At 37.3% G+C, this 13,435-nt stretch overlaps 1 protein-coding gene across 2 annotated transcripts in view; it reads left to right on the forward strand.

The window, feature by feature from the left end:
• The first annotated feature begins 2,930 nt into the window (after positions 1-2,930).
• COG6 (component of oligomeric golgi complex 6) overlaps positions 2,931-13,435 on the forward strand; it is a 102,574-nt gene continuing 92,069 nt past the window's right edge. Inside the window, exons 1-5 of one of the 2 annotated variants that reach the window (XM_025364607.1) lie at positions 2,931-3,183; positions 4,136-4,200; positions 6,668-6,811; positions 8,108-8,179; positions 12,705-12,763. In XM_025364607.1, the coding sequence (XP_025220392.1) occupies positions 6,671-6,811; positions 8,108-8,179; positions 12,705-12,763 (272 nt within the window). In that variant the 5' untranslated portion in view covers positions 2,931-3,183; positions 4,136-4,200; positions 6,668-6,670. The remainder of the gene's footprint in view (positions 3,184-4,135; positions 4,201-6,667; positions 6,812-8,107; positions 8,180-12,704; positions 12,764-13,435) is intronic. The other variant, XM_025364606.1, reaches the window with a different exon arrangement.

Below are 13,435 nucleotides of genomic sequence, written 5' to 3' on the forward strand. Positions count from 1 at the left end.
TCAAATTGCTAAGGGTTTGCTTGTTTTTTCAATTGTGAACGGAAATTGGATTTATCATTTGCTTTTTCTCAATCTATAGAAAAGCTCACATGGGGCCGGGCGCGGTGGCTCAAGCCTGTAATCCCAGCACTTTGGGAGGCCGAGACGGGTGGATCATGAGGTCAGGAGATCGAGACCATCCTGGCTAACACGGTGAAACCCCGTCTCTACTAAAAAATCCAAAAAAAACTAGCCGGGCGAGGTGGCGGGCGCCTGTAGTCCCAGCTACTCGGGAGGCTGAGGCAGGAGAATGGCGTGGACCCGGGAGGCGGAGCTTGCAGTGAGCTGAGATCCGGCCACTGCACTCCAGCCTGGGAGACAGAGCGAGACTCCGTCTCAAAAAAAAAAAAAAAAAAAAAGAAAAGAAAAGCTCACATGGGAGAAAGAATAGTCTTTTCAGCAAGTGGTGTGGGAAACGACTAAATATCCACATTTAAAACAATAAAACTGGATCCCTACCTAACATCCATACACAAAAATTAGCTCAAGGTACAAGATAGACTTTAATATAAGTGCTGAAAATATAAACTTTTACTAGGTTGGTGCAAAAGTAATTGCAGTTTTTGCCACTACTTTCAATGGCAAAAACTGCAATTACTTTTGTGCCAATGTAATAGAAGAAAACACAGGAATAAATTTTTGTGGTCTAGGTTGGGTAATCATTTCTTGAATAAGGCACCAAAAACACAAATAATAAAAAAGAAAATTGATAAGTTGCACCTCATCAAATTAAGATCAATTGTGCTTCAAAGGCTGCCACTGAGAAAGTGAAAGGACAAGCAAAAGTAGTAAAAAATATTTTCCAATAAATCATTAAGACTAGTATCCACAATATATAAAAAATTCTTACAACTCAATATCATTAGTCTGTTTATATGAAATGTCCCAAACTGGCTATCTATAGGGACAGAAAGCAGATTTGTGCTTTCCTAGGGTGGTAGAGAGGGGAAAATGGGGAGTATTTGCTAATGGGTAGAGTTTTCTTCTTAAAGTAGTGAAAATGTCTTAAAATTAGATGACGGTGATATTTGCTGACTCTGAAATTAAACTAAAAGTTATCATATTTTATACTTTAAACAGGTGGAGTTTATGGACTCACCGCAGGCTTGAGCTCAAGTGATACTTCCACCTCAAACTTCCAAGTAGCTGGGACCACAGGCATGCCACCACACCTGACTCGTTTTTGTATTATTTTTCTTTTTTTTTTTTTTTTTTGTAGAGACAGTGTCTTGCTATGTTGCCTAGGCTGGTCTTTAACTCCTGAACTCAAGCGATCCCCCTGCCTCAGCCTCCCGATAGTGCTGGGAATACAGGTGTGAGCCACCACACCTGGCCTAAAAAACAGCTTTGAGATGAAACTTGCATGTCATACAATTCATTCATTTAAAGTGTACAGTTCAGTGGTTTTTAGTATATTGACAGAGTTGTGCAGCCATCACCACAATTTAGCTTTAGAGTATTTTCATCTCCCCCAAAACTAACCTGTACAATGAGCTGGTACTCCCCATTCCCTCTTCTCAATACTCCTCTTCCCAGAACCACTAATCTATTTTCTATCTCTGTGGATTTACCTATTTGGGAGATTTCACATAAGGAAGTCATACAATATGTGATAGCTCATGACCACTCCTGACTTGGCATGCTATCATTGTCATTCCTTTGAACTGTACATATTTGCAAACTCCACATTATATTATTGCTTTATATAGTCAAGATTCATTTGGATATATACACCTTAGGAACACCTTTGATATTTTAGTTTTGGTTACACTGAACTTAAATTTATCTGTGAAAAAGACATCTTACAATATTGAGTCTTCCTGTTGAAGAGAACAATATATTTTTTCATTGCTTTAAGTTGTATGTTCTCCCAGTAGCACTTTAAAGTTTTCTTCATCTAGGTTCTCTGTAGTTTTTGTTGAATACATACCTAGATATTGTTGCTTTTTGTATATTTTTTTCTTTTGGATAGTTGAGCCTTCTCGTCTTTATTAGAGTAGAGATGAGTGGTTTTGTCAGTGCTTTCTTTATGTGACCTGTGTAATAGGTAATTTTCCCTTAAGTCTGATATACAATATAAATATGTACATAGATATATATGAAACAAGGAAAATTGATGACAAGAGCCAAATAATGTTTCTGACAAATAATTCACAGAAGTCCAGGATTTTATTTTGATTCAAATTTTAAAAAATGAGAGAAGAAAGAAAAAAAAAGACGTTTGTTTTTCAGCGTTTCCTGGGAGGTTTTCTCAATTTGTTACTTTCTTATCCATTACTTTACAGTTGCATAGCTCTGGTCCATTTGTGTCAGAGCCAAGTTCATCTTGTTTTGAAGCCTGTACACTTACACACTTTTCTTGTAACTGGGAATGATTTCTCCTCACATTCTGATTCTCCTTCGAATCTCAGTTTAAGTGTCAACTCCTCTCCAAACCTCCCTGAGTGAAGTGGGCCTTTTCCTTCATTTTCTTTCACTGTACTACTTCATGCCCTGAGCACTCATCACAACCTAATAACATCTATTAACTGCTTTGTCTGTTTCAGACATACAATGTAGATTCTCCAGTGCCTACCAGAGTACTTGGCACATACTGCCTTCAACACATAATTTTCAAAAAAATGAATTCAGATAAGGCAAATTTAATTTAAACTTCTAGTTAACTTCTACTGAATGTATATGCCAGGCACAAGTCTTGGTGTATTTTACATATTTCATTTGGCTGTCATCTAATTAGCTCAGAAGCTCGCAGACTCACAGTTCCAAAGTCCTCTCTAATCCTAGCAATTTTCTCCTCCCACCTGAGGGTCTTGTCCCGCCCCCAACATCTTCTTCACCCCTCACCCTTCTGGGAGCCCAGGCAGGGTTACCCGGTGGAGCCTTCCGGGACCGATGCGCATGCGCGGCCGATCTGCACATGCGCAATATTCGCGCTGCCGCCGCTGTCCCTGCCTGGTTGAGGTGGCAGCAAGGGGCGGGACGCGCAGCGCTATGGCCGAGGGCAGCGGGGAAGTGGTCGCAGTGTCTGCGACCGGGGCTGCCAACGGCCTCAACAATGGGGCAGGCGGGACCTCGGCGACGACCAACAACCCGCTGTCGCGCAAGCTGCATAAGATCCTGGAGACGCGGCTGGACAACGACAAGGTAACCGGGGTTGGTGGGGCCGGAGGCACAGGTTCCCGCGGGGCTGAGCCGGGCCGGGGGCGGCGTCTGTCAGGGACCCACCGCGGTCTCCCTCGTCCCGGCCGCAGAGCGACCGCGAGTGACCCCAGCCCTGCGGGCTCCGCTGTTCTGCGGGCGCCGGGGGTAGGGGGGGTGAGAAAGGGGAGCCCCAGTAACCTCCGGAAAAGCGAAGGGGTTTCCTGTGTGTTCTCTCCACCTGAAAAGGTGCCTTCAAGACTCTCTGGATGGGATTGATGAACTGCGGCGCCTCGAAAGGTGCCCTCCATACACCCCCGGAGGTGTTTGGCGGTGTGAGCCGGGAGACAGGAGGAGAGCACAGGACGGGATAGGAAATACATGCAGAAGAGCAGATTCCAAGATAATGCGAATGGGGGTCAGGAGACCAAGAGAGCATTGGTAGGGATAAGGGAGCGTTTCCGCCGACAAGTGACAACAGCTACAATAATTTGCAGCGCGAAAGAACTACCTTTGCCCATGGCTGAAATGAACTTATATCTACTAGTTTTTTTTGTTGTTAGCCAAGCGCTATGATCTGTGGGCTCAGGCTGTATTTCTTTAGAAGATAGACCGCATGCTCTCGCAAGTACCTCCTGAAACTTAAGTTGGACTTTACAGTTGCTCACATACCCACCCAGCCATCTCTTCTGTGTCCGTGAGTCGCTAGGTAAATTGATCATGACAGTGTAACATAAAGAAGAACATATGTCAAAGTTAGAGAATTTTACAGGTGAATATGTAGGTAACTGAAAAATAGCTGTCAATAACAATTTGACTCCGGTATGTAACAAAATAACATTGCAATGTAATGAATAAGAAAGAAGGGCTCTGGGGGCTGCCACTTATTAGATAGAACCACTACATTTGTGCATTATGATTTGAATAAGTCCCTTCACTAATCTCAGCTTCCGTTTAGAAATTAGGAATACTGCTAGTAACTTTCTCATGGTGGTTATTTGAGGACTCAGTGAGAGACTCCAGGTAAAGTCCTTTGCAAAGAGCCTGGCACTTACTGTTTCTTAACAAATATTAATTTTATCATAAAATTTATGAAGTGTTTAATGTATCTCGTATTGATATTTATTATATCATTTAAGGCTGCTACTTATTCTGATGTAGATAACATGGCCTTTTTTTTTTTTTTTTTTAAGACAGAGTTTCGCGCTTGTTGCCCAGGCTGGAGTGCAATGGTGCAATCTCGGCTCACCCCAACCTCCGTCTCCCGGGTTCAAGTGATTCTTCTGCCTCAGCCTCCTGAGTAGCTGGGATTACAGGCATGCGCCACCACACCCGGCTAATTTTGTATTTTTAGTAGCGATGGGGTTTCTCCTTGTTGGTCAGGCGGGTTTCGAACTCCAGACCTCAGGTGATCTGCCCGCCTCGGCCTCCCAAAGTGCTGGGGTTACAAGGCGTGAGCCAGAGCGCCTGGCCACATGACCTTCTTTTTACCATGAGGATAATAAAGCATGGAGAGAGTGCAGCTAGGTTGTCATACAACTAGTAACTGGTGGATCTGTAATTTACATTTGAGTCTGATTTCGTTCATTCAATATTACTGACTACTTCTTTGAACCAGACCTAAGGACATTTCAAGGTTATAGTCAAAAGAAACTGCTTCACTTTATGGGTTTTTTTTTTTTTCTTTTTTTTGGTATGGTAAGTATTTATAGTTGTAAACATATTTTTGCTTCCCCTTAAATATTAAGTTGGATTTATATAAATAGCTTTACTATTTTTGTCAATCCAGCCAATATTTCAAAATATCGTAACAGAAACATGAAAGGGTAAGCCTACTAGAATATATAGTAGTAGAGGTGTAGACATGTATATCTGCAAAATTTAGGGTACTATGGGGTGTCCTGGGCTTGGTTCTCTGCTCTCTTCTCTTTTCATGTTCTCTCTGTGAGAAAAATCTTGTCCTTTCATAATTTTAAGTAGTAAAAAGCATGATTACTCTCAAATTTATGACTGTGTTTCTGACATGGACTGAGCTCCAGATTTGTAGAATCAGTTGTCTATACTATACTTCCAATTGGATACTGATTGACATCATAGAACTTAACATGGGCGGAACTCTTGATTTTTCCCTAAACTGGTTCCACTCTCGCTAAAGAACATCACCATTTACCCCGTCAAGCAAGAAGCATATGAGTAATTTTGGATTCTTGTCACTTTTTTTTTTACATCTCCTGTTAAATCCACAAACGTATCCTACTTTGAAAAAAAATTTTGGAATATCTTTTTTTTTTTTTTGAGACCACGTCTCACTCTGTCACCCAGGCTAGAGTCCAGTGGAGAGAACACAGCTTTACTGCAGCCTCGATCTTGCGGGCTCAAGCGATCCTCCTGCCACGGCTTCCCAGGTAGCTGGGTCTACAGGCACATGCCACCATACCTGGCTAATTTTTTGATTTTTTGTAGAGATAGGGCCTCACTATGTTACGCAGGCTGGTCTTGAACTCCTGGCATCAAACTATCCTCCCAACTTGACCTCCCGAACTGCTGGGATTACAGATGTAAGCCACTGTGCCATGTTTTGGAATATCTCTTTTTCATTTGTACTACTGCCATCTTGGTTTAAGCCACTATCAAACCATACATATTTTAGTTTTTTCTCTTACCTACCTCCTTTCTTGTACCCCTCTACCATTCATTTCCCTTACAAAGTTGAATAAACTTTTATAAATGTAAATTGTATTATATTACTCCCCTGCCTAAAATCGTAATAATTTCTCATAGCTTCAGTCATAGTGGCCTTCCTTCTACCACTTTAGGGTCTTTGTACTCACTGTGTGCTCTGTCTGTGGAAGGCTTTGTCTCCATGACTGGCTGCCTACCACTGAGGCCTCAGGTCAAAGTCACCTCAGAGAGGCCTTCCCCTTTAAGTTCTTCCAAGTTCTGCTTCCAGTTATTCAGTTTCTAGCCTGGAGGCTTCCAGTACTTATTCTTAAATAGATTGTTCCGGAGATAGTTAATGTGTACATTATATATGTGTAAACTAGGTATACGCAAGTAAATATGCATGTATATATTCCTTTTAAGTTTTTAACTGTTGGTATTATAACTGTTTCTACGCTTTGATGTTTCACTTACCATATCTCAAAGCTTATACTATGTAAGTGCATAAAGATTTTTTTTTGTAAATAGGTATATCATAATTTATTTAACCAATCCCTTTTAGATGGACATTTAGATTATTTCTAGTCTTTGCAATTCCAAACAATTCTGCAATGAACCTCTTATATATATAACACTATACACAAGTAAGTATACCCTTATTATGTTCTGGAAATAAGCATGCTTCAGTAATTTGAAGGTCCTTCAATATTTTTTGGATTGTTTAATGAAAACAAATCATTTGAAAATGATTTCATTACATTTTGTCTTGAGATTAGGAAAACATTTAAAAATTAGTTCCAGTAACTATCTTCTGTTACCAATTGTATAGGAGATGTTAGAAGCTCTCAAGGCACTTTCAACCTTTTTTGTTGAAAATAGTCTGAGAACTCGAAGAAATTTACGTGGAGATATTGAACGTAAAAGTTTAGCCATCAATGAAGAATTTGTAAGCATTTTCAAGGACGTGAAGGAGGTATGTAAACTCTTTTCATTTAGCATATGTTAAGAACTTACTGTTATGCCTGGCTCTGTGCTAAGTATTTTTTTGAATTAAATTGATATATTTGCTATTCGTATACTATGCCCAAATAGAAAACTTAGCTAATTTCTCTTGCCGCATTTGGGTCTTTATTTGTATTAATGTGATTTATGAATCTGTGACTTCCACAAATATTAATTTGTAAAGTTGTAACATTGTTCTAGAAGATTATCTTAGGAATTTTAGCTTTTTTAACAAAAACATTAACATTTCCCTGAATGGCTTTCCAATAGAAATATCCCCTCATTGAATAAACCTCTCTTGGATAACAACTTCTCTATTGGAGATTAATTAGAATTGAGTTACTTTTACTATATCCTAAAATATGAAAATTTCAGATTAATATCAGTAACTTCAATGTATTAATAATGATTCATCATACTTGAGAGTGTAGTCCACTCGCCATAGAGTGAAAATAAATTTTATGTTATTATATCTTATTTATTATGTAATATTTTATTAACTGTATTAATACATTGTAATATTAATATATTTCTCTGTGAGTTATGGAAGTGTTGCACATGGTTTCAATGAGTGTTCAATAAAAATAGATTGTTTTAACACCTTGGTAGGTTTTTATTGACTGAAGACTAATAATTTGGAAAGGATTTTTTTAAAATTATATTAGAGATCAATCTTGCTATGTTGCCCAGGCTGGAGTGCAGTGGCTGTTCCCAGGTGTGATCATAGTACACTATAGCATCGAACTCCTGGGCTCACTCAATTCTCGCACCTTAGTCTCCCAAGTAAGTGGGACTACAGGTATGTGCCACCGTGCCTGGCTCTTTTAAACATCATTTCCTACTAAAAGGAACAATCTTATCAGTATCAGAAAGCAAAGATGCTATCTGAGACGATTGAATAAATGTCAAAAGGACTTTGGAGCTAATATGAAGAGGATTCTTCTACTGGCCAAACATAGGACTATTTGAACATCAATAAGAATAACTGCAATTGAATAACACTAGGAACAAAGGGATATTCAGTTTTATAAAGCATTTGCCATTTTCCTGTGGTCATATTCTCTAAAAGGAATGGACTATTTTCTTTACAGTTTTTCTAACACTAGATGTTATTCTTTTTAATCATTTCCAGTTTTAAATATGGGATCTCTTGTCATGCCTTGACAAAAAAAAAAATTTATGTAACTAAAATAAGGATTTAGCTAAGAGAAGAGAACCTTCTTCTTACTGTATATATGATGTGTGATGTTACTTTTCTCCTTTTCAGGAACTTGAAAGCATAAGTGAAGATGTTCAAGCAATGAGCAACTGTTGTCAAGATATGACAAGTCGCCTACAGGTGTTGTATAATGGCTAGATTTTGGCATAGTTCCCGCTATAAAGTAAACTTTCAAAAATTATTAGGTCTACAAAATGTATAGATATCTAATCCATAATGCCCTGTAGGAAATTTGGGTATAAATATAATCCTTATTTTAAAAAATTTTAGATATCTTTGTGTTTCTTTGGATAATGATTTATTAATATTGTTCAATTGACTTTAGAGCATTTATATTTTGGTCTAGCCAGTACAGAGCTAACTATGTAGAATTGTGATAAACCTTTCAATTCCATAATATTCTAGAAATCTAGGAGGAATGATTTAGTACGAAGCCTTAGGATTAATTTCACACTAAAGCTGTGCCTGCTAAAGACCCAGCTTAATTCTGATTTATGCATAGCCTTAAAACAATTCTGGGAAAATATGTATAATTTTAGGTCTTTTAATGAAAGCAGTTGTAAACTTAAAATTTGGCAGCAGAATCAGCATTTTGACTTAATTACCCTCAGTCATCTAATTTTGGAGTAGTACATAGAACAGTTTCCTCCTAAGGGCCAATCATGATTACGTCTACTACCTTCACATTTTAAGAGCAAGCTTCTATCTCTAAGTGTCTCCTGGAACTATTGACATCAACAGTGATTCTAGGAAGAATCATTAATGCATATTCTCTAGATTAATCACAGGCTACTTGCATCATCAGTTTGCAGGACTAGTTAATTTCTTGTTTCTCTAAAATTTTATCTTTTCTGGTCTTGTCTAAATTTTGATATTCTTACTAACCTATCAGATATTATTGACATGTTTATTGTCTCTTAGTCCAATATTTAGGTATTTGTTAATTTGACAATATTTAAATAATTATATAGTATATACTAATTATTAATGGCCATTTCACATTTTTGGCATATATTTACTTTATTCCTCAGTGGTTGATTTTGTTTGACCCTTCTTTTTCTTTAACTTTTTTATTTCCTTTTCTTATCTTTTAGTCTCCATAATGTAATGCCTTTCCTCAAATTACACTTTATAATGTTTTCTATATTGTACCTTTGTGTTTTTTAAATAATATTATGCTCTGTAATATTAGACTACTCGGTTTCCAATTTTTAGTGGTAGAATCTCTTATTTTTTAATTTGTACCCTTATATTTTTATACTTTTCATCATAGAGAGTTTTAAATATAAAAAGATCATAGTATTTTTATTCTTCGTGCTATTTTTCAAATAGTTTATAAATATTTTAAATTACAACTGAAGTGTCTCCTTCTGTTTTGTCTTTTGTATTTTTTTTTTGAGACAGAGTCTCACTCTATCCTCAGTGGTGCGATCTTGGCTCACAGCAACCTCCACCTTCTGGGTTCAAGCAATTCTGTCTCAGCCTCCCAAGTAGCTGGGATTGCAGGCGCCTGACACCACACCGGGCTAATTTTTGTATTTTTAATAGAGGCAGGATTTCGCCATGTTGTCCAGGCTGGTCTCAAACTCCTGACCTCAAGTGATCTGCCTGCCTTGGCCTCCCAAAGTGCTGGGATTACAGACATGAGCCACCATGCCCGGCCAGTCCTTTATATTTTCTTTGCACCCATCTTACGTCCTATTTTTTCTTCTATAGTGACATGGGCCTATTTTCTTTCTTTATTCAGGTCAACTTTATTGCGGAATAATTTATGAATGGTAATAAACTGCACCCATTCAAAGTGTTCATATTGATAGGGTTGACAGTTTTATACACCTGTGAAACAACAACCATAATCAAGATACAGAACATTTTTATCAACTATAAAAGATTCCCTCATAGCTTTTTGATTGAATATTTAAAAATATTTGATACTGCCTATTGTTTACATTCGTTTTTGATCCACATATCATTTCTAATAGTAGGAGGTCCATGATTTTGAGGTTTTGTTTATTCCTTCAAATTATGCTTAAAGGTAATTTATTTGGATATAGCACTATTGGAATTCTAATAGTATATGTTCATAATATCAACTCTAATGTTCTTAAGTTATTCATTCATAAAGAAAAGTATTTCTTAGAGTATCCTCCCTGTTTTTCTTGTAGAATGTTGTTATAATGATTCATTTAATTATTTAATATTTTCTGAAATGCTTTGACTATGGTACCTTTTAGAAATTATTAGAAAACATTTAAAAATGTAATCGGTAGTTTCATATATGTTATTGTTTATTCCTTTGTGGTTTTCCTTGGATAAATTACATTTAGATGCATATGTTTATTATTAATTCAACAATAATCATCTTTAACATTTAAGATAAATGGAAAGTGAGATTAATAATATTCATTAATATTATTAAATATTACTTTGGAATTCTTACCATAGTTTATAAATGAAAAAAATCAGGACATATGCAAAAAATATTTGCAAATTCTTATTATATAACATTGTGCTAAAGTATCATATTTCATTGATTAATAAATGGTGTTAATTATAAGGTACACCCTCAATAATGACTGAACTAAAAAGCTAGTAAATGTTTTTTGATACTGATTTTGTGAAGCATTCTTTTTTTTCAGAAATATTAAAATGTAAATATATCTTTGACTTGAGGGGATACTATATTTTAAAAATTGCATAAGGCCAGACTGTACAAGGGTGGAAATGGAACTTTAAAGTTTAAGAAGTATAAGCATTTGAAGAAGTTATTGGCAGTCTAATAATTCTAAAAGAGTACCTTGGGAGCTATCATGTTGAGCTCCATTCCTTAAAAGTCAGTGAAATGGCCGGGCATGGTGGCTCACACCCATAATCTCAGCATTTTGGGAGGCTGAGGCAGAAGGATCCTTTGTGACCAGTCTGGGCAACATAGCAAGACCCCATCTCTACCAAAAACTTTTAATAAGTTAGCCAGGCATGGTGGCACATGCCTATAGTGATAGCTATTCTGGAGGCTTAGGTGGGAGGATTGCTTGGGCCCAGAGGTCAAGACTACAGTGACTCAAGATTGTACCACCATACTCCAGGCTGGGTGACAGAATGAGACCCTGTGTCTTTAAAAACAAATAATAATAATAAAGATAAGTGATATGCAGAATTACCTAGGTTCAAATCTATTTTCTTAAAAAATCTATTTCCTGGGAACATACACTCAAAATAGCTTCATTTGAGGTGGCAGTCAGGCTCTGTTATTGACAGGATACTTAGAAAGCAATAAGAGAATTTCCCTCACAGCCTGAAAACTGAGTTTGTAGAGGATTAGGCCTCTAAAAACCCAGAACTGGAGGTGTCTAGGTCTAAGGCAGCTCTAGAAAGAAACCTTAGCAACAGGCCAGGCGCAGTGGCTCACGCCTGTAATCCTAGCACTTTGGGAGGCCGAGGCAGGCGGATCACGAGGTCAGGAGATTGAGACTATCCAGGTTAACACGGTGAAACCCCTTCTCTACTGAAAATACAAAAAATTAGCCGGGAGTGGTGGCAGGCGCCTGTAGTCCCAGCTACTCAGGAGGCTGAGGCAGGAGAATGGCGTGAACCCGGGAGGCAGAGCTTGCAGTGAGCTGAGATTGCGCCACTGCACTCCATCCAGCCTGGGCGACAGAGCGAGACTCTGTCTCAAAAAAAAAGAAAGGAAGAAACCTTAGCAACAGAGGCTTGACTCTTTATTGTGGTGTTCTAACATGAAAATGACCCAGTGTCTTCAGGTGTTTGCGCTGGTATTTTCTCTTTAACAGACTGACTCACCTTCTATTTTATGTGTTTTTCTCTACTTTACTAATGACGTAATTTATGCATCTTTCTGGCTCATTTAATTTTTCTTCAAGGCAAGGACTCTATTTCTGTACATGCCTCATGACTACTTGCTTCTCTTCTTGTTGTTTATTGCCTTAGTTTTGTAATATTCCCCAGTTCAGATCTTTGAGAGAGAATCTTGTTGTCTTTTTTTAAAGCCACTTCGTGAATGTGTTCTAATCTTTGGATAAAATGCTTTCTTAATTGACTTTTCACTCTTGATCCTTTCAACTCTGGCTTAGGGAAGAGAGAATTGCTTAGAATGAAAGTTGGTTAGGAATAGCCTTGTGTCCTTTAGATGGGGCTAGCTCTGATCCTCACCAAAAACTTATATGGCAGGTAGTTTGTATATTACAACTTTCAAATTTTTACCTCCATCTTACACTTTTCTGTTGAGCTCCACACTTCCTTTTCAGTGACTTAGTTAACAACCCCATGTAGAGGTTGCATGGTATCTCAGTTCAACATGTCCATACCATACCATTCTTAACTTGTTCTTCCAGTGCTTCTGTTGCACTAAAAAGCATCATGAACTATTAAGTTCTTTAGTCAGCATCTGGATACCTTTTTCTTTCTTGTAAGCCTTAGCATTGTGTGTATATTAAGACTCTTGAGTGTGTTCCTCCAGTGGATGAGCCTTGAAACGTCTACGTATTTCCTTTTGTTGTGCTTCTCTTTTGAGTTCCATAGAGTGATCTCATTTGTTTTAAGTCTAAATTTCAGTAAGTGGTAGTTTTGTTTTCTGAAATAAAATAAAATTGGAATGTACTTATATTAGATATGTTTATAATTTTAGGCAGCAAAGGAACAGACTCAAGATTTAATAGTAAAAACCACTAAGCTTCAATCTGAAAGGTAAGTTTTTCTTCATACAGCCACCTTTTCAATAATTTGGAGACTGGAGTCAAAGAAAATTATGTATAACTCCAAATCAAAATTAAAGCAGAATAATAACATGGTTCATAAGGTCCTAAGCTATTATATTATCCAGTAGTAACTTTAGCGTAAAGACAGTAGTTTAGGAGCATTAAACTTGATATTGGGTTGAGAGATTATTCCTTCTTTGGAAGAGAGGTGATGATGTATTTTTATTGTTTGCTGCGGAGTTCAGAAATGATTGCTTTTTAAAATGTAAATTTTTTCAGATTTTTAATAGTTTTACTACTATTTTTTTCACAATCATTGTCTTTTATTTTTAAGCTATGATATATCCTCTCTGGTATAATTAAGAGTTAATTGTATAAATTCTCCTTGTAGTTTATATAATAGGTATACTGTTGGTTGATTGAATGAATGAGTGAGTGAATAAAGGTGAGTACAGTATGGATTTGTATGATGTGTTGTGTTCAGTATTGCTAAAACTCATAGCAATTATGCTAAAACTCATTAACAATGCATCTCTCATGTGTGGAGTAGTGTAGAGGGGGAGAAGCATTATATTATGATGCAGTCAGTATACTTGTCTCCTGCTCAGTAGTTGGGTACATCACTTAAACCTTTTAGTATTCTAGGTATTTCATCAGTAAT

Source organism: Theropithecus gelada, chromosome 17 (genome assembly GCF_003255815.1).
Source record: "Theropithecus gelada isolate Dixy chromosome 17, Tgel_1.0, whole genome shotgun sequence".
Taxonomy (NCBI): domain Eukaryota; kingdom Metazoa; phylum Chordata; class Mammalia; order Primates; family Cercopithecidae; genus Theropithecus; species Theropithecus gelada.